At 39.9% G+C, this 21,578-nt stretch overlaps 2 protein-coding genes across 8 annotated transcripts in view; one reads left to right on the forward strand and one right to left on the reverse strand.

Moving 5' to 3' along the window:
* Positions 1 to 519: 519 nt before the first annotated feature.
* ERp44 (Endoplasmic reticulum protein 44) lies at positions 520 to 4,135 on the forward strand. Of its 2 annotated transcripts, XM_018019813.2 has the most exons (7): positions 520 to 669; positions 1,209 to 1,290; positions 1,368 to 1,523; positions 1,621 to 1,921; positions 2,043 to 2,090; positions 2,252 to 2,547; positions 2,636 to 4,135. In XM_018019813.2, the coding sequence occupies exons 1-7, from the start codon at positions 613 to 615 to the stop codon at positions 2,980 to 2,982; spliced, it is 1,287 nt and encodes a 428-aa protein (XP_017875302.1). In that variant the 5' UTR covers positions 520 to 612; the 3' UTR covers positions 2,983 to 4,135. The 2 variants fall into 2 exon arrangements, with proteins under 2 accessions (XP_017875302.1, XP_017875303.1); XM_018019814.2 differs by lacking the exon at positions 2,043 to 2,090.
* Positions 4,136 to 4,221: 86 nt separating this feature from the next.
* The window catches only part of LOC108622134 (neo-calmodulin), a 70,135-nt gene continuing 52,778 nt past the window's right edge, over positions 4,222 to 21,578 (reverse strand). For 5 of the 6 annotated variants that reach the window (XM_026811259.1, XM_018019818.2, XM_018019819.2 and 2 more), the window contains 6 exons: positions 18,762 to 19,001; positions 14,330 to 14,363; positions 12,358 to 12,459; positions 11,397 to 11,532; positions 11,165 to 11,313; positions 4,222 to 10,965 (listed from right to left, as the gene is read on the reverse strand). In XM_026811259.1, coding sequence (XP_026667060.1) covers positions 10,934 to 10,965; positions 11,165 to 11,313; positions 11,397 to 11,532; positions 12,358 to 12,459; positions 14,330 to 14,363; positions 18,762 to 19,001 — 693 coding nt within the window. In that variant the 3' untranslated portion in view covers positions 4,222 to 10,933. Of the gene's footprint in view, positions 10,966 to 11,164; positions 11,314 to 11,396; positions 11,533 to 12,357; positions 12,460 to 14,329; positions 14,364 to 17,001; positions 18,665 to 18,761; positions 19,002 to 21,578 lie in introns of those variants that run through there. The other variant, XM_018019820.2, reaches the window with a different exon arrangement.

Consider the following 21,578-nt stretch of genomic DNA (forward strand, 5'->3'; position numbering starts at 1 on the left):
ACACAGGCGTTTTTCAGATCGTAATAAATTTGGTTTTGCCGCAAGAATTAAATCCAATCTTTATTTCCGTGACCCCGTTTCTCCTCGTGTTCGAAGCTCACTTATAAAGACAATCTCCTAACAATTATTTACAATTATTAACAATACGAGTGTGAACATCTCGTAATATTGGCTGACCTTCATTACGTATTTGCTGGCGTTGAAATGGTTCTTTCGTTCCCTTATAAGTACATGTTAAACGTTGAACTGGTCAGGGCAGATCTCTGTTCAGTGGGTTCTTGTAAACGCTAAACGTTGAACTGGACAGAGAAGATTTCTGTGCAGTTGGTTTCGGTAAATGCTAAACGTTGAACTGGACAGGGCAGATCTGTGTCTAGTTGGTTCTGGTAAATGCTAAACGTTGAACTGAACGTGTCAGATCCCTGCAAAAAAAAGCTGGGGGCAGCACTAGTATGGGGAACACGAAAAACCCGGCCGTGAGCACTCTCAGTTCCTCTCTGATTTCGATTTACAGCAGATTCGTGGCATTTGACGCAGAGGCAGAGGCAGCTGCTTACTGATGGTGAATCCAAAAAGTATCGCCTGATCATATTTGTACTATAAGATCACAATATGTTCATCTTCTGTGATATTTTTGATTTCAAAGTGCTTATATTTGCCTGTTTATTGGTGAGTACCATTTGATACAGTGTATATATCGTGTTATGTTTTCTCAGGCTAGTGTTGTATGTTTTTTAAATATCGCCAGCGATTCATAAAGTGACACGTATTTGGAAAATCTAGGAATTCGAAGGTACACGGTTCCCGTCATTTTAACCCAAGAATTACGGATTCATTTTAACGATACTGGAATTAATTTCATCGCCTGAAATGCCGCATAACCTTCATACTTATGCTCAGAGAATAACCTTAAAAATATTAATAAACAACCCTCGGAAAATGAATTTGACAAATGTTTTATGTTTGTAATTTTCCCGAATTCAAATCAACTGTATGCGATATACGCAAGCAATCGTATGGCGGAAAATAGAAATACATGTTTTTCACTTTTCATGTTATTTTCATTTATCCTTTATTAGCCCTAATTACCTTATCTTCCCCTATCGTGAGTTCGAAAAATGACTCATACGTTTGAAAATTTGTCAATGTATGAAAAATGTAGCACGTAAATGGATAACGAATGAACATTTACGATATATTATTTTTAGGCGTTTTTGCCAAACAATTTAGCGGACGATGCAAAGGAAGGCGCAGTACCGCTAACTCAACAAAATATCGATATGACGCTTGGTAAGTTATTTTCCTATAAGAGTAAACACACTTTTTCTACCTAGAAATTGTTCAAACATTTACTCTGTATGTTTTAGCATCAAACGAATTGGTGTTTATAAATTTTTATGCACAGTGGTGCCGTTTTAGTAATTCATTAGCTCCTATTTTTGAAGAAGCTGCAACTAAGATAAGAAAATCATTTCCTGAACCAGGAAAAGTAGTAATGGGAAAAGTAGATTGTGAAAAAGAATGTGAGTAAAAGGCACCGAGAATAAAAGAAAGTTATACAGAATTAATATAATTTCGTTGCAGCTTGTGGAACTTGTTAAAAAAAAAATTGTCTTTTAGCCTCTGTCGCTTCGAGGTTCCACATTACCAAATATCCAACTTTGAAAGTCATAAGGAATGGCCAGCCAACCAAGAGAGAGTACAGGGGTCAGAGGTCTGTGGAAGCGTTTGAGGAATTTATAAAGAAACAGTTGGAGGATCCTATTAAGGAATTCTACGATTTAAAGGAATTAACTAAGTTAGATGATAAAAAAAGAATGATCATTGGATATTTTGATAGAAAGGATGTTCCTGAGTATGAAATATTTAGGAGAGTCGCCACTAATCTTAAGGACGATTGTCAATTCCATGTTGGCTTTGGGTAAACATTTTTTATCAAAATTATACAATTAGACTAACATTACAGTTAAGTCTTCCCTAACTAATTTCGTGAAGGTCTCATAAATTGTGTCTGTAACTATTCTATTCTTTTTTCTAACAAGCACATGTTCAGCTCAAAATTGTGAAATTGGGGAACATTTTCACTTTTTGTAAGTAAAATATTGAGCATCGCATACAAATGTGACACTGAGTTTCGCATTTCTTAACATTATTTCGCTTTTATGTAACAAATTCTTTATGTTTTGCAATTTCATGTAACGAAATGTCTACGAATTAAATATAATAGAGATTCTGTTCATTATTTAATTAGGAATGCAAGTCAAGCTATGCACCCACCTGGAGAACCTATAATAGTCTTCCGGTCCGATAAAGCACTTTCTAACGACGAAGATGAAACGTACCATGGAAGTTTGAAAAACTTTGATGAATTAAATATTTGGACACAAGAAAAATGTGTTCCTCTCGTCAGGGAGATCACATTTGAAAATGCGGAGGAATTAACGGAGGAAGGTTTGCCCTTTCTTATACTGTTTCATGCGCCAGATGATATTGAGAGTGTTAAAATGTACAAAGACGTGGTGCTGAAGACGTTGATCGATGAGAAACGTAAGTAAATAACAAACTTCGAATATTTCAAATCTACGAAGTAACGTATGAAAAATAATTTTGTTTTTGTGCGTGTGTGTGATTTCAGAGAATGTCAATTTCTTAACTGCGGATGGTGTGAAATTTGCTCACCCTCTCCATCACTTAGGAAAAAGTCCAGCAGATTTGCCTCTAATCGCAATAGATAGTTTTAGACATATGTACCTGTTCCCAAACTTCCATGATATTCATGTAGAGGGGAAATTAAAAAGTTTCTTGCGAGACTTGTATTCAGGAAAGTTACATAGGGAATTCCATTATGGGCCAGATACTAGTAGCAACGAATTACCGCAAGTTGTTGGACAAATTAAGGTGCCTACAACCCCACCAGAATCAACATTTAAAAAGCTAGCACCCAGTAAAAACAGGTACACATTACTCAAGGACGAATTATAATGATAGAATTAAGATAACTCAGCATGCTGAGATTTGTACTATTTTGGTTATGCAATTTGTTAGTTATTTACAATGATAAAATCCAAATCGGTTGTATTATTAAATCGAATTACTACTCAATGTTACGTGCGCGATTTTTCGGTCGCTCATACAGTATTGTAAAATTAAACGTTTATTTTTAAATGAAAAGTAATTTCATATTAATTAGTAATTTAAACAAAGATGTATAATTCCAACATAAAAAGTTTCGATGAACTTCTACCAAGCGTCACATCTTAAACATCAACCTGTAAAAAGCGCCCCTTCTATCCATTACATATGTAACTGAAATCTTTGTAGAGGTTTCACTACGGAAAATAGTAGGTTTTATTCTATTTTTACATAACACGTGCTTTTTATATTCTCTTTCCTTTCTTACTAAATATGAAAAGAGACTAAACGGTAATCATTTTCAATGGAATTATGAATGAACGCCCGGTATAATAGATTGCATCTCAGTAAAAAGATTTAGAAAACATAGATAATATTGTTAAGATAAAAACGAAGAAATTGTCTAACTATAGGCGGAATGATGTAATATATTGTTTCGTCTAACCTTACTTAATTTTGTCAACATTACCAAATATACTGTTGATGTGATGGCTGCGACAAACGACCTTTATCTCGCGTTCATTCATTTCTTCTCAGTTCATGGAACTTGATCTCCAGACCAATTCACACACTGGCGATACGATAGTAGGCGTTATAAGTTGACCACTTTTTGGATACTTTTTAATTGTGAATCTTGAAATTTTTTCTAGCACAAACGCGAGAACTTTGTATACGGTCGCGAGTATGTGAGAGGAGAACGCGATCGAGTGAAACGCGCGGGAATCATTCGATCGCGTTCGATTATCGATAATCGCATGCGCGTGAGTGAGTGCAGACTGCAGATACGAGATAGATTGTGTTTGATTTAAAAAAACAGAAAACGAGATCTGCTTCTTGGGTAGAGTATTTTAGAATCGACCCGTTGTGTTTCAATTGGACAATTGAATGAAAAGGAAAATAGATGATGTTTAGACGATAATAGCACTAAGATACTCCTAAGAAGCTAATTTGTATGGATGGTGGCATTATTAACTCTTCTGTTAATAAACGATTTCTAAGTCAAGTGTCTACCATTCGTGCTTTATTCATAATCCTTTCTCAAATATGAGAACTATCAGATTGCAAAGGGTGATAGGTTGCAAATGAATGTCCATTATAAAATGGCTGTATTTATGATTAACTTGATACATGTATTACATTCCAGTAGTACACGCCATCACCATTTAATGATGTATTCTAATCTTACAATACATAACATTACACGTAACATGATCATACAGCTAACACCATACATACTGCACTCTCGCCACAATTTCCAGCACTCCCGTTTTTCCACTTTACGACGAAACGTGAGTGGAACAAATCTGAGTAACAACCACCAATCGCAGGTACCACAGTCGGAAAATAAAACCTCTTTCTCTTGAAGTATATACAAAGGAACATATTAATAAATGACCGTGTCTGACAGAAAAATTAAACAAACCGCAGAATAAAGTTCTCAGTTACTAAATTCAAAGCGTTTTCTTTTCAATCCCAGTCGCTTTCAACCAAATGCCAAGTGCTATGAAACGAAATTAAAGAACTTGGCCCATGTTATAATGTTCTTTGCTTTCTATCATATGCGTTAACAGCCGATTCGATAGTCTTTGCAATATTTCAAGATGAATACCTTTTACGTGGAAACGAAATTAGTCATTGAGTTTCACTTTGGTATTTAACTTACTGTTAGAGAGATGCAAATAATAATATTTACAGTGGTAAAATCGTAATGAACACCACGAGAAACATTGTATCGCTTGTGCACTTAACACCTGAGCACTCGCGAGAGTACACGCTACTTGTAGAGTAACAATCAAAATGACGAAAGTGAACGCAATACTTACTAGAGTAAACACGCGTATGTATATTACACCTACAATACGATTTTGCTTGCCTGTCCTTTGAAAGCACGTTTCGTCATAACATAAGAATAAGTATTTAGATATACATATAGGTACTCTAGAAAAATAACGTTATAAACACTCCTCATCGGATGGGAATTAGACATTACAAACGTTATCATAATATTTTTCTCAAGTAAAAATATAAATCTTCTCCTTCAAAGTGCAATATCTCAGATGGAATCACGTTCGGTTTAGTTCTTATCGTTATTCTCTTAATGCATTTCATAGATAATCTTCGTCCTTCTTACATTTTTACAAGCCTTACACTGATCTTCATTACGCTGTTGCCTATTAAAGTTATTTGCACCCCACGAAGAACCAAAGACCTATCAAACGGTTCTCCTTTCAACTCGCTCTAACATCGGATATACGCGGGTATATTCATTTTAGCTAACATGACTTGTACTCGCGATTGTTTTAATAAATTAATGAAAGACGCTTTCTTATTACAATAATTATTCATGACTGGCATTTTATTTGAATCGTTAGTTGTAACGATATATTGAATTACCTACTTGCAATGCTACTACATATGTACGTTAGACCGCTGCACATTAGGCAAATCGAAGAAAAGTTACGACAGTAACAGCGACGGTTCAGCTGTAATGCGCGTGTGGTATCTGGACACGTAAGAAAATTCCTTTGCAACACAAACAACATCATTTTCTTTGTAAATACAATTTAATTTTGTAAAATTAAAAACTGAATGAAAAATTAAAATAAGAATTAAAATACGTAGTTTTCCTTTTTATATTAAAAATAATTTCCAACTTTCTCCAGATTTGCTGTGTAAAACCAAATCGTATATAATTTCAACAGATTAGTAAATTCGCGCTGCAATGATAAAGTTTCATAGTCTGACACTATTCCCGTCGATTTGATTAATGCGATTTGCCTTTTGCCATGGCCGCGTTTATATAATTCCTAAACAATGCCACGTAACAAACTCCGACTAGGAAGAAGCGTAATGCGACCATGCAACATCAAATTCCTTCTCTAATCAACGAATCATCAATCTTTCGGGCTTCAACGATGCAATCGGTACATCTAACGGAACGATAATTCGTATTCTTGCATGTTTAAATCATCTAGTGGCAATCTTCTTTATTCGTCATTGCAAAGCGCGGATTCTTTCGCGTCAGCCCCAACGGACGTACTAATAAATCAATTCGAGTCATCGTCGTGCTATAAAAAAAAAAATCAGATTCTCTCGAGGGCTTTTTGCCGCTTGAAATGGTCTCATGTATAATACAACATAGCCACACTTATTTAACAATTACAATTATTATACATCTAAGTTGATCAAATTTCTCTTTCTTTTTCACATCTATATAATAACGTACATATAAGTATTTGATTACCTTTGCATCATTCAACTCGTATGATATCATCTAGTATTGCCTACTTGCAATGCTATTCAAGTGCCCCCTGTTCTTTTACGCCTGCCCTTTTTGTCATTCGCGGTTTTACTCGTTTCGAAAACTGCTACGAGCTCGCATTTCTTCAAGTTTGACCACGGACGTGATTGATAACACGCTAGTTGTGAATGTCCCGCAACTTTTTCTCTGCTCAATTTCTGTATTAAGTTCTAAAGCAACGAGAACCAACCGAAACGTGTTAACTTGAAGAAATGTACAAGGTTCTAAAACTAAAGAACGTAAAGCATTGCACAGGTTTTCATAACTGTCACGTTAGCATAACTTTTTCCAAGTAGAGAAGTTTTATACAGTCTCCAACATTCTCCACATTCACCTGAACTGCGGCTCGGTCATCAACATATCAAACAACTATGATAATGTCACAGTTATCAAATCTCGCAGATTGTTAAATATGCTATTTTATCTAAAAACAGAGACAAAAGTTCGCGATGTGAGTCGTAACATACAAACGTTTATCTATCTCGAGTATTTCGCAGTATCGTGTCATTCTCATTGTCCTATTAGTATCGAACGATCGAAACGAATACAACAAATCAATATTTTATAAATATTTGAAAAGTTACAAGAGTAAACAACAAGCTAGGATTATAATCATTTCTCTCTCTCTTTTGGACGTACGTTTAAAAAGCAAAGAAATGAGTTATTCGATTAAGTTAGTATTTAAATATTTTTCTCAGCAAGTCTGATCCACAGACATACGTAACAATTAAAATATGCTTCGAACATCCAACGCTTATACGATATAAACACATAATGTAACCTGTGCAGCTTAATTTAGAAATAATTTTGAGTATAAATTGAACGTCTCCGGAGTACACAACATGATCGTACTAAGTACGTTGCAAAACTATGCGCAATAGATTCTAGAAACATGCTCGAATAGTGCCGATTGAACGGAAGACTTGCACGATCCTCATCGAGACATTTGTATAATCAATTTAACGCTTAACTGTTAAACGGCTTCGGTCTTCATTCAGACGTATAATAACTACTAATAAAATCTGCCAGCAGAGTTGGACGATACGATATGATTTGTATACACGCGCGTATACATTCACGTGAATGTAATATAAAATAATTTAATATGTAGAATATAATATAACGCGATGTTATCTGAATGTACATTAAGATCTGGGCTCGAAGAGTATTCTATAAAAATACTTTTCGGTAGGACTGATCAACGATAACTTTGATAGAGCTCTCTCTATTCGCCGCCGCAGCATTCCCGCGTGAAAGTCTGCATTCCGAAAGCACTTCAAGTGCAGCTCTGGACGTCGGGGTTTAATCGAAGGGACTTCCTGCCAGCATTGGGAAACCGCAAGAACGGAATTAACGCGTGCAGGGAGTTAGGAAATTTTCTCGTCGCGGAGATGCATGGCGGGTCAAGTACATACTTACATAATTGATTCGAAATAACGTGCACGCAATCAGAGGTCTCAGGGCATCGCTGTTTGTTCTATATTAATGAACGAGGTACCTATTACAAGCGCGCGTGACAAATGTGCGTTTTGTTTCGCGTTACGAACTGAAACTGCCCGATGTCCCATGGACACTTACAGGTTACTCATTTCAATTCGCGTATCCGGTTAATGCCGTTGTTCGATGCTTGCGATTCCTGATGCGACCTCTGACGCGGCAACCTTTTTTGGGAAAGATATATGTACAGGTATTGACGATATCTTGTACTTGTGTTCTAGCATTTGTAGATTATCTTATTGATTAGTTATTTCTCGAGACGGAAAGTCGAACTAAACGTTTGTAGGGTGCAATGAAATCTCGTGCATGGCGTAAATCCAAATGAACCGATTGATCCGTCGCAATTTTCATCGAAACAAACGCAATGGAACAAATAACAAACTATAATACGTGAAATAGAAAGATCTAAGATACTGAAATCACAACTGAGGACTTGTGAAACAATATGTAACGAAGAGTGCACATTAACAGTAAGCAGTAAACATTATTATAATGTTATAGAAAAGAAACTAAACGAAGTCTATGATAAACAGCACCTTCATCGTACTTTCTGCAACCTCGACTTTCTAACATTTCTCTTACTCTTTCTCCAACAAATTTTTTCGCAATCATTTCAGACACACGTGGCAAAACGTAGGCCTTCTCGCGAGGTAAATCTCGAATAGCTTCCTTTCAATAAAATCGTTAAGATATTGTCTTTGGGACGTTATACATTACTATTTTGTGTCAACTTAGCGAGCTCTTTTATTATATTTCTCTCCTTTAGCTACCCTAGCTGCTGTTTAGCTTACCTACCGGTCGAATCGAACAACGCAATGCAATTACATGCTCCATTATCTAACTAAAGAACAGAATTATTGTCTACCGCTACGTGTATGTCCTGTGTATGTTCTGTGAGATCACTGGTTCGTGTGTGACCCGGAATATGTATTCGCGTATAATTCGTCGACGCTCATTAAGGACACAAAATGAATCCGTCTGTAAAAACACGCTTATAAGAGCTCTTCTTATTGTTTTACGTATTCCATTTTCCCGTATCTTCCCCGCCTGAATGTTTCATTATGTACATACACGCGCTTCTCTTCCGCTCTTTGACCAACCAGCCAGATACACCTCCCTCGCCATCTTTCACTCCTCTTTCTCTCACATTCTCACATTTTCATACTTACGTTCACTCTTTCTCTCTCTCTCTCTCTCTATCTCTCACTCTCTGACACTAACATTTTTTCTCGTGGTTGTTGTATTTTTTCAAAACCATAAAAATATCAATGCCAGTATACCACCGACGTACATCGCTAACGTGTGTATATATAACATATGTATGTACGTATGTATGCATGTATATGTATACTAAATATATGTATATGTATATATGAATATCCATAATAACGTTACTTGAAGTATTCTTTGGGTGTAACACCATGTATAGGTATATATAATAGGTATGTGTATAATGGATTTTATTACGTGTACGTATTTCTTCTTCTATCTACGCGCTAATTAACTACTCTCTATGTCGTGACCTATGGCTGTGGCTTCTTATCTTAAGGATCTAAGGATGCACGACAACGTAATTAACACGTTGGCATTTAGGTGTTGGATTGAATGTTGAGGTTTCTGGTGGACGGTGTTCAGTATTTAAGGGAGTTGACAAGGTAAGAGCCTAAACTTACGTCGGGACTAACAACAAGGGGTGTATACTCACAAGATTTCTCAGCTGTTCGAGTTGAATTGGAAACAAATCAGATGTATATTAAATAGAAAAAAGAACGTTCAGCAATTGAAGTCACTGAAAAATACTACCACTGACGTTTTACATTTAAGGAAAAGTCGCTACTGTTCTTCTGCTTTGATTTTTGCTTTCCAGCGACTGCGTTGGCTTACAGCCATAACATGCGTCTAAAAATTCTGTCACGTGGGTATCGTTAAATAACTATGAATAATCTACGTTCCAACGACATTCATCTAAATTTGAAGACAGATCGTTATAGAGCTATCTCTCTTTCGCGTCGAGTCCCGCGGTTAACATATCAACGACGAAATCCGAATGTCACCTGAAATGCTCGACTCGTTCACAAGCGAATCTACGAAATTGGAGGAACAATACCGATCAAGCGATAAAAGTGAATGGTGTGCGATCGGTATCTCGATCGGTCACACCGCGGATCTCAATCCCAGCGTGTAAATATTGATACGTGATGGTGTATCAACATCATCGTAACTGCAAATACCGTTAACTATGTCTCAACAACGTAGTGTTCTTTGATTCAACAAGCAAAGATTGTACTTTCCGATGCCATGTCGCGTTCCGCAATACGTTTTAGGCCATCGACAACGACCAGCGTTTGTACGTTTCACGGTTGATCGTCATGCAAAAAAGTATATCGTGTAAACGAGAGATCGGTGTATGGTATGGAGAGAGACTGATCGATTCCTAACAGTATCAATAACGATGTTGTTATAGCATTAATAGAGAGTATAGATAAATAGTAGTAGGTAGGTAAACGCTAAATGAAGCTCAGTTGATTGTTTCGGGAGCGAGCTCCTCACTCGTTTTTCACGTAAAATGTTCGCTAGCTTATGCTTGTAAAATTAATTTCAGGGAGCTAGGTGTATATGCGTGTATGCGTGTGCAACTGCGGAAGTCACCCTCCCGTTTCCCTTACCCATTCCCTATTCCCTATAGATTTTCCACTTTCGTCACTCCACCGCTCGAGACACGATTTTCAGTCTTCCTTTCCCATTCGTTTCGTTCGTAAGAAGAAAGATATCTGAATAACCCGATGTCTTCCTTCATGGACCAATGGTACAGCGACTTTAAAACATTCTCCAGCATTCCTAACGTTCCACGGACTCGTTAAAAATGTACTCGATAGTGGAGTTCGTGGTGGTTGACCGGCTTGCTTATCATTTTGGAGAGGAACTTCACGTGTTTGATTTTTATTTCTTCGACGAAGACTTCCGGCAGCTGAATAACTTCTTGTCCGAACCGTGGCCACCGAACTAATTCTTCGACGTCAGGATTGTCACGAACTCTGTGAAAATAGCGTCTTCGTTGCGAACGAAATAATCACGACGGTGATAAAATTAAACCCGTTTGCAAAGCTGTCGTTTCAATACTTGAAACGTTTACTATTTAAAGGAGCTAGTTATTACGTTGAGGCAACAGTATGCGAGAATTACACGTCTTCAACGGTAGGTAGTTGTCGTAAGCATTGAAAAAAAATGTATTACCTTCGTAATTCACCATTCCATCGCCATCAAGATCTGCCTCCTTGATCATATCGTCCACTTCTTCCTCCGACAGCTTTTCTCCAAGGTTCGTCATTACGTGTCGCAGTTCCTTCGATGATATCAAACCGTCGTTGTTCTTATCAAACACTCTGTAAAATAGAAATTTATCCGATTATCGACATTCACTCATCGACATCTCTGACTGCGTGAAAGTACCGGAACGTGGCTGTACCTAAACGCTTCGCGCAGTTCGTCTTCGCCATCGGCGCCTTTCATCTTCTTCGACATCATCTGCAGGAACTCGTTGAACTCGATGGTACCGTTGCCATCTCGATCCACCTCGTTCACCATATCTCGCAATTCCGTTTCTAGAATCGTAAATTAGCCGAAAACATGACATAATCGCAGACTCGGGCTGAGCTTTGCCTCGTGAATTCAGAAAATTGTCGTTTAAGCGGTCCCAGAACACAGTCATTTTCTCGACGTCCCCGCCCCTTCCAATCCCCGCGTGTAATACACGTACATTCATCGTCGTTTCATAGGACGCATTTAATTTCCCTTGTAGACCTGTCGCGGAGCGCGGGCAGAAGAACTCGACGTGCAGTTAATTACTAACCTTTGCACGTGCGCCCGGTCGTTACTACAGTTTCTAGTTCGGCATCGGCCGAAAGTTAATTTTCCGTAAGCCCTTGTCACAGGCTAATTTTCGGGAATTCCGAGACACCGTTTAACGCCGTCTTATAGAAAACGTTTAAACGTTTGCCTACTGAGACATTAATTTGAGCGAATATTATTCTACAATTTACGGTTTGTCTTTGACGTTAGAAGAATGTTAGTATTTATCACATGCGATATTTATAATGTTGAACATGAATTGAGCTTCACCGTTTCTTTGTTATACGTTTAGACAGTTAATATGCACAGTGAACTCGTTAGTTTGAAATGGAAGTGGAAAATAGCAATTGGATTAGTGTTGGAGTTCACGAACGGTTATTTTACGACAGTATAATAAACAATACAACAATGGCTAAACGATTTAAACTGTCGCTATAATTTTTGGCCGCGCGTAGGTAGTTTTCGTCAGCTAGTGGCTTAAAGCCAGATAGCTTCTGCCTCTATACACACGTGGACGACACGAGGCCGATATCGTTTCACGTACTCCCGTTTTTCGAGTCGTTTGAATTTCCACTTACCGGACGGTCTCTGGCCCAAAGATCGCATGACTACCCCGAGTTCCGCCATCGTGATGGTACCGTCTTCGTCCTTGTCGAAGAGCATGAACGCCTCCTTGAATTCTGAAGCGACAAATCGCTGGTTAATACACCGTATTCATCGTCGATCCGGTCACGACTACATCGTTTTAATGATTCGAGTGCAGCAAACGTAAATCGAGGAGTTCAAGTGTCGACGCGAATTTTCCTTCGAGAATAATTGAAACCGATTGAGACGAATTAACGATTCGCCTCTCGCGCTCGATTTATAAAGTGCTCTCGAGATAGGAATGCATCCGGATTCGATTTTGAAAACACGAGGATAACATTTTTGCCCTGTGGTGGTAGGAATTCCAAAGAGCGACCAAGCCGTAAATAACAACGGGATAAAAAAACTTCGCCGGAAATTTGGCAATAGGAACGATATACAACAAACGCTTTTGCTCGGCGTCGCATTGTTGAGAATTCACGGATTTAGATGTCCATTAATCACGAGCCGCCCTGTTAACCGTGTGTACGTGCACGGTCACGCGTTGAGAGTCGTGCAAGACACGAGCCGTGATCGCGCGAGCGTCGGGCACGGAGCCAACGGCGATAGAATCGAGAAAGAGATTCGCCGATATAAATTTTCAGAACACCCGACCGTGTACCATACGTTGAAAATCAGCGCACGACAAGGAAATCTTGAATAGTTTACGAAACCATGCGTTCGTTAAACCAGTCTCGTTTGATACGCCAGCAGTTCCCAGCGAAACAATGCTCGCCAGTGCCATTGTCGCTGATACAGACACTTTCTAGTCAATTTTTTCCTCTGTATTCACTGTCGCTATTATCCGTCGTGCATTCATTCATCAAAATTGCGTCTTTGTCTTGATGTACGATTCTTTTGCTCCGAGATGACACTGATACGAAAACAGTATTTAAACTCGCGTGTTCGAATAATTTAAAAGGAATGTAGTCTAAAAACAAACCGAGGTAGATGTAGATATACCTTTCTACTGAAGGGCGAGCGATTACGCTATTAACGAGACAATAAATCGCGCGAGGAAACGAATTTAACGATTTATGAATGTCCGATGCATTATGGTCTGAGAGGGTGGAATATGCAAATGGGGTTCCTAAACGATGTTGCCGTTTGATGTTATCACCTATAGATCGGGCCGCATTCACCTTGCGCTTATTGCCATGTAAACGCCCGGTGATGCATTAATGTGCATAATCAAGTGGGCAACGTCTCTCTTACAATTAGTCATTCCACGGTGGGGCCTCGCAATCAGCGATCTCAGGTCGCGTGCCTTCGCAAAAACACATGAGCCGCATCGTTTTAAAAGTTCCTCGACGCCGAGAAACCATCCAAGCTAGCAAGGCCAATGATCGGAGTCACGTGAGTCCAAAACCGACGTACTATGCAACGTGTTTCAGCCAGACCGACGAGTAATATCATTACGTAAAGGTACTTTCGCAAATTAGACTTCCACGTAGATATCGAACGCTGAGTACAGAATTAATTGACAAAGAACGATTGATGCTACAAATGCATATGCATGAAAGGAAGACGAATTCTGTGCGTTGCGAGCTGTTTAATGTAACTAGAAAAGTTTTCGAGTACGCGGCATTGCGGCATAAAATCACGAAGTAGCTCCTTTAAATTGCGAAACGATGTAGTAAAAGTCTAGCACCGCGGGAGGGCTAACGTGTCATGCTTGCGTTCAACCGTATTAGCGAGTGTGTGCTCATCAGCGAAACCGCGGAAAGCCCCGCGAAAACTCCTACTCGTTAACATTTTTCAGTGGTACTTGAATTCACTGTCGACGTTTCAGCTTTTTCCGGGCGCGGACGAAAGTGTACCTGTCGCGTTTCACTTTCGTACTTGAGAGCAAGCTTACTGATTATTTGACTAACATAAGCGACAGAAGAATCGTGAATGATAAGTTCGATTTTAACGCTCACTTACCGGCGACTTGATCCTCCGTGAGCCCATATTCAGACTGAAAAAAGAATGCAGTGTAGTATTAGTAAATCGGCGAGATGGTACCTAATCTTTTAAACATTAATTTCTACGATGTTAGTACAAGATTTTAATTGATTCGTTAACGCACTTTGGGTACGACAAGAACGACTGATCAAAACTTAACGTGGATCGGCTGCTGCCGTCGACCAACCTGCGCGGATCCTGTTTGCAGAATGGTGCCAATTCCGACCGAAATCTCATTAATTTGATCAAATTAACGGATTGGATTATTTTCTCTCTCCAATAATTAGCCCATTGACTGATTAATTTTTTCTCAATTTGGTTTGCGCAATCTAAATGGATTTTGCGACCGTTCGTACGAGTAGTGAAACAAAATTCGATTCGTGAAATTATTCAAGGAATGCAGACCCGCGCACCGGCTGATTGAATTAATTAACGCAACTTTCGACCCGCCGCTTCCCGATGAGCATCTCGTCGAATAGACATAGGTATTCAGGGATACGCAGAATTCGCACAATTAACGATCTCCCTTGCATCGAACTTGCAAATTGCTCGACCCGCAGTAATACCACGCCGGCTTATCCGTCTTCTACATTGCGACTGTAGCCGACATTGTTAAATCAGCATTAATAGACAGAGGATTTAGGGACATATGCTATTAACACGATTAGAGGAACATTGACTTAATTGTGATTCGCTAAATCGGTATCATTCGTTCGCTGTTGCATAAACCGCTGAACATGTTTGTTTCCTAAATATAATACGCAGGGGGACCTTTTTTGTAGCTGATGAATAGAGCTACAACTTTCATGTGAAACATTTTCCACTAGCTTCAATTGTTAACGAGAATACTCTATAGTATCAAACTTCGTTAGACGGTCAACCATTGACCACTTGCTTGTTACGTTTACCCATCGCTTTTTTCGTTGATGATACGGCAGCCTCAACATTATCATTATTAAGAATGAGATGTGTCCTCATCAAGTAATTCAACACAGTCAGGTCGAGAGCCAAATGAATGGAACCACGGACCAAAGACCAGGAATGCTTATGCAGATGAAAACGAAGTTTTACATATGACTACCACGTGTTGAATATAATCATCTTTTTGGCACGTGTTTCAATTCACCTGTTTTAGGGCACGTACAGACTTGAGCATGAACGAGGCAAGTCGAGACCAAATAATTAAAAAATAATCAAATTTTAAACTGAATAGTATTACTGTTTGCTCCTAATCTTATTTAATATAACGTTAAAACACAAGCATACTGATCGTTTTGTCACTATTTTTAATTGCATTTCGGTCTAAACAGGTAAACATATATGTTAGCGATGTGTCAGTAAAAGAGCATTAAATTTTTTATTGAAATTCCTACAGTTGATAGAGAAAGTTAATATCTAATCGGTTTCGAAAATGCGGACTTCTAAAGTTTAGCCGGTACGATCCCCGCGGAATATCCGCGGAGTCTCATTTCTGCTCCTAGGATCAAAGGGTAATTTCCTAGAATCGGGTAGTAGGTGTCTAGACGAGTTGGTGGATGTTAGAGCAGGTTAGTAACTGGGTCAACGTGCGAGAAGGACAGCCACAGCGGCGCCAAAAAATTGCTTCTTGCACTACGATATCTCCGGAATCGGAAGCCGAATCTGGATGAACTAAACGACGTAGGCTTTTCGCTTCGAATCTTGTAATTTTATGATAATTTACTGCAAAGTTATTGATCATTGGACTTTTACTTTTCTTTATAAGCGTTAGTATGGGGACTGGATGGATATTCTGGTTTTAGTTTTAAATCTGTCTAGCTTAAAGCGTCTCATTTAAGGCAGCCTGCTTTAATCGGTTTCGTGTTCAAATCTGTATCCACCCTTAAATAAATTAAAATAATTACCTAAACAGGAGCACTAATGAGGCCTGCTATGGATCGCATAGATTAATTAAGCTTATTCGTGAAACAAGTATCGAATGATATCTCTGGTTGCAGATGTTTCGTGACGATGTTGCAATTTGCACAAAAATGCTCGAAATCATCCCATACAAACATCAATGTAATATATGAATACGTATACATACGTAGAAGTGTAACATCTATTCCTGTTTTCTTTTATTACCCATGGCAGTGCTTGTTATATTAATTATAATGCATCTTTATCTCAAAATGAATAACATATCTACTGGGTATTCCAGAAGCGTTCAACGACGTCGATTGAGAATGACTTTTGGCGAAATACGTGTTATGCACATCCTCAGACGTAATCGTAAGCAGTGTGGGAAAGGGACATAGGTCTTTTGGATCGTCCTGTCCAAGTCGAAAACTCTTACTCCGATGGTTCGGGGATCTCCCGAAGTGGATAGACTTGATATTCAACTGGGTCAGGTCCTTTCCTGCCGGTTTTGAGAGGGGCTCGCATAAACTCGGGGAAAAGTCATTCAAGGCTTTACGAGTGAACGTGTCTGCACTGCATTTATATATTTACCCGAGTCCCTTTGAGCTCGGGCCGCGAACTCAAACACTCAATTGCTATCGAGTTCACTAAAAGCGAAATAATATTGACAACTCGCGGCGGACATTATGGTTTCAACGCGTCGAGTGGAAATTGCAAGAAAACCGACTCGAGATCAGTTTAGAAATCTTTTTTGCTTAGGTCGCCTTACTTACGCTTATCTGTCGAATTTGGCCGTCGATGGTGCTCGTCAATCTTCGCAACCTCCCGTACTCGGTTGTATACTTCTTCTCCGTGTCGGCCATTGCGTCTTGCGACAACGAATCCCGCGCACTAATTTTATTTATTAACAACGCGTGCACTTGACTCGGTACAAGTCAACTTTTAAATTAACATTCGTCAATTAATCGTCCCGTTATGTTTTCACAATGCAGTGCTTCGAATCTTGTTCAAACTTTTTTCTGTCGCCTCGAACCCGGACTTTCCCTCAATGAGTTAGCGCCTCTGCAGGACCGAACACTAATAATATTTATGGACTAGAGAGTAATAACGTCACCGGGTGCTCGCGCTGCAGCAGATCCTCTGCTTCGTCTTTGGTTCATTCTGATCCTCCCCTCTCAAAGCGATCGTAAATTCTCACTCGACACCCACTTTTCAATACGCACTCGTGATAAATCATCCTACGAAAATCAAAGACTCGACTCGAGCCCGAAACGGATCCAGGGCCGCGATCATACTTTCTACGGTCGTATTATTCGAGTTAAGATAAAGCGGGTGCGAGCTTTTGGACAACCTTCGGCTGTTTTTAACTTGTCAGTGGTCCTCGACGATTGGTTGGCAGTCTCCTCCTTATTTACCTCGTTCTCTGTCCTCCTTTCTCGTTTATTCCGCTTCTTTAATGGCAACATGCTCGCCTCGCGCCGGTGGTTCACTTTGCCAAGCGATATGCATCACCGGAAACGCGAATGAAACCGATGTGCCACGTTCATCGCCGCGAGGCTGCCGACTAGCGTGTCTTACAAAGTAGAGTTGTACAGGTGGGAGTTCGAAACACCTGGCCGAGGCTGGTGATCGTTTCGAAGACCCCTTGGAGACGGTTCCCAAAACAGGCCGATGTTCTGAATCAACCGCGTCGCGCGTGATTTAAACGGACATCGACTGCTATTATGTAGACTATCCGCAAATATTTTCGACGATCTAACTTTGGCTGGTCATGTTCTTACGCAACCTACTCGGTAAAATGTTCGCCAGACGGAGTCAAGTTTCTTGAACCGCGGACATTACCGTGCAGTATTCGGTAACATTGAAATTAATTGATGCTCAAACGGAAGTATGTATTTATTTTGCCGAGCGAGAGTAGTCAGGGGAGGAGGCGACAGCGTCTGAAATTATTTTCGGAGCGTCGCGACGAAAAATCACGGACACTCTGACCCGTTTCGTGTCCGCGTGTGAAATTCATAAAATGCAGCCGCAAACGGTTTATTTTTACGAAGCTCTCGCATCGATACGATCGTTGGCGCCACGCTTTTGAAAACCCCGATACACACCGGGGCAATTTAGATAATGGAAAACTGGTTCTACGCCTTATTGGATCGCGGAAGCTTTTGCGTCAGTGAAATTAACCTTTGTTAACGGCACGACGATAGTCGAGGTTAAATAAACAGTCGTTTAAAATAAATTGATGCTTCGTATATACGTATAAAGTACGGTAACGTGATAAGAACGCGTTTTCTTATTGTCAGGCTGGGTGCTACCATCTGATGGCGAAGTAAAATCTAAATTGGACTTGTTTACTAGCTGACTGTCTGTTTCTACTGCGAGATACTTGACCAGCGCTTTACGGCGCGCATGTTATAGCCGTCAGCCGAGGTGAACAAAAATAAAAGACCCGGTTTCTTGTACTTATCCTAAGCTATAATATGAAACTCAAGCATTGTTCTAGCTCGAGGATTTTAGCAAAATAATTTTTACTCACTAAATTGATGTTGACGATGAGATCGTACTGCTGCCTTTGACCCTTCTTCTTGTTCTTGCCAGTCTTGACGGAGGCTGCCTTGGGTGTAACCTTAACTTGGCCCTTCTGTGCTGTAGGTTTTTGAGCTGGTTTCGCCGCACCTTTCGCGCCGGGTGGCACCTTTTGACCAGCCGCCAGCGACGTCTTCTTATCAGTCGAACCCTTCTGGTTAACATGGCCGTCTGCTGGTTTGTTGCGAGCCTATCGCCGGGAAATAAAATGAAACTGTTAAATTTCTTCATAATCGAAAATAGACCCGGAAATCATTCATTTACCAACGTATATCGCAATGCCACGTGAACTAACTGATAAAGTTCTCGTGTAATCGGAGAAATAATTCTTCTTCTCTTTTCTATCATACCAAACGTGAGATCAACCGTATCTTCACTTTTTGCTTCGCCAGCGGTTTTCCTCTGCGGTTTAACGAGTTTTTCCACCTCTGCGTTTAAAGTTGCTCCGTCTTTAATCATTAGTATTGTATGAAACATTCCCATATCAATCCCTAACTGAACTGCAATGAGTACATAAAATGGGAATTCACCTGTTACCAGAAGTAAAATTCTTGAAAGAATTGAGAATTCAAGAAAGCGTCGATGTCGAAGACAATCGCCTAACTAGCGGTTGTACGTGTCCGCGGCAAAAGTTTGCATGAATTTCAGAACGCAGAGAAAGTCGACATCGGAAATTGTAAAAATAATGTTGTTTACCGATAGTACTCTGTTGTTATGGGCGAAATACGAAACTGGGCCATCACCGATTGCGAATCTCTTTTGTCCCGTTTGCAAAGTTATCTCTGATGCGCCTCTATCTCTCTCTCTCTCTCTCTCTCTCTTTCCATCTATTTTTCCAATCTTCATATATAGAGTTATATATCTCAATTTTTATGCGGGCAAAGCTTTTTTCGTTATTAAACATCTCCACTATAGAAAGCAATATAAAAGAATATCCATTTACAACACATGCAATTTGTCTAACGAATCTTTATAGATCCATCGTACAAGTGAAATTGTGTACAACGAAGTTGCTTTTGATTGTTATCATGCGTTAAAGTTTAAATACCGAGAATATCTCCTAGATCCGGAACAAACAAAAACCTCGGCCTGCAATAGTCCAACCTTCGACCCATGCTCTGCAATTAGTCATTTCACCCAGGCACTCTGAATCTCTTGTCTCGCGAAATGTTTTAATCGAGGAGAGGTTTTCCAATACCGACTCGACCAGCCGCTAACGAGAAACGGTCCAAAAAAAAAAAAATGGGACGACCACTACTACCTTTCCCTCGTCGGTCCGAACGGAAATTCGTTTTTTCCTGGCGAGATAAAAATCTAAGTCCGCGCAGGCCGAACAATACTCTTAATTACGAGTAGTGCGCCGAGTCAACATTTCCAGGCCGGGGTGCATCTGCCGCCATTGTTCACAGGTTTCCGCTAATGTCGCAGCATAGAATGACTGGTAGTTTTTCCGATTTTCACCCATCGACTTTTCTCGGATTTTCCGCAGAAATTAATCGTTTCCCCGGGTAATACTAGGAACACATTTCTGTCTATCTCGGCTTCTTTTATTCCCTCGTTACTCTCTAGATAATAACGATTGCTCGCGTAACGACCAACAAAAAGGTAAATAGAGGTATGAGAATGATCGCCAGCGGCGCAATTTCTATCCATAAACCCTTCTAGTGAACGATCGATGCAGACCGGATCCGTAAATCGAATATCATTGTTATCGCGGAATAAACGGATGAGAGAATTCTGGCTTTCCCCTCCGACCCCGCGATAGACAATCGCGGCAGAGATTTGAATCTCTCGAGATTCGGACCGAGTCGGATTCTGATAGCCACGATGGGAGGGAATAAATCGAGTTAGTTGATATAAACTGCAGATCGAACCCGGAATCCTACTGAGGCCAACAGGAAAAACCTTGGGTAACGATAGTGGTAAGCGGAAAAAAATTTAGGCCACGCGCCTGATCGTAGGAAACGAGTAAAACGTCCAAAGTGATTCGAAACATGGATAAGTGTTCTGCGAGCAATCTTCACGGAGACGCGGTGCCGATCGATAGGGACGAGAAAGCAAAACGAGAAGTTCGTCGACCGTCTGCCCAATTACTACAATCCAGGGTAGACTCTCTGCTTAAATATAGAATAACTCATGAGGTACACAATCGGTATTGGACATTCTAAAAATACCACGAGTTTATTCAAATAATAATTCAACGGTGAGTTGGCATACCTCGCGTGGGTGGCACTGACGAGATAATTATAGAGTCCGTCGTCTACCGCGTTCTTACGAAAAGTACTATATCACTCGGCCATGGGGACGGGGAAAAACTTAGTATGGACCGTGCGATGCTTTTATTTATCAAAGTCACACGCAAGATTACATCCTTATGCAATATTTGTGTAAAGAACAAACACCATTTGTCACCCGTCCAACGAGAGAGGGATTTTAATTAATCGTCTAATAACGCTTATGTATGAGAGGATCTTGCTCGGTTCGATCGCGCAAGGCGCCGGCATCGAATAATTCTTTCGAAGAACAATTTCATGAATTCATGTAGACCGGGAAATATTAAATTTCCTGGTAACCAATAAAAAGAATCGCCGATATACATTGCGGCCGAGCGATGTGGTAGTTGAATGGAAAGCGGTAGTATCATAGTCTGGAATGTTTTGAAATAGCAGCATCCCCACCTTCTTCTTTCCGCCACTGTCGGCGTGTTCTCTCGGCTGCCTCCTACAACCGCGTTTGCGGTCTACGAAAATTTTATTGCTTTTTCCCT

The sequence above is a fragment of the Ceratina calcarata genome, unplaced genomic scaffold (assembly GCF_001652005.2).
Source record: "Ceratina calcarata isolate Rehan_Ccalc_2016 unplaced genomic scaffold, ASM165200v1 scaffold207, whole genome shotgun sequence".
Taxonomy (NCBI): Eukaryota; Metazoa; Arthropoda; class Insecta; order Hymenoptera; family Apidae; genus Ceratina; species Ceratina calcarata.

What these genes read in the sequence shown, in the direction of transcription:
- ERp44 (XM_018019813.2), top strand. Translation starts at nt 613, where the DNA reads ATGTTCATCTTCTGTGATATTTTTGATTTCAAAGTGCTTATATTTGCC. An exon ending in TTATATTTGCCTGTTTATTG is followed by an intron (nt 670 to 1,208) that starts GTGAGTACCATT and finishes TATTATTTTTAG; the next exon opens with GCGTTTTTGCCAAACAATTT. An exon ending in GGGGAACATTTTCACTTTTT is followed by an intron (nt 2,091 to 2,251) that starts GTAAGTAAAATA and finishes TTATTTAATTAG; the next exon opens with GAATGCAAGTCAAGCTATGC.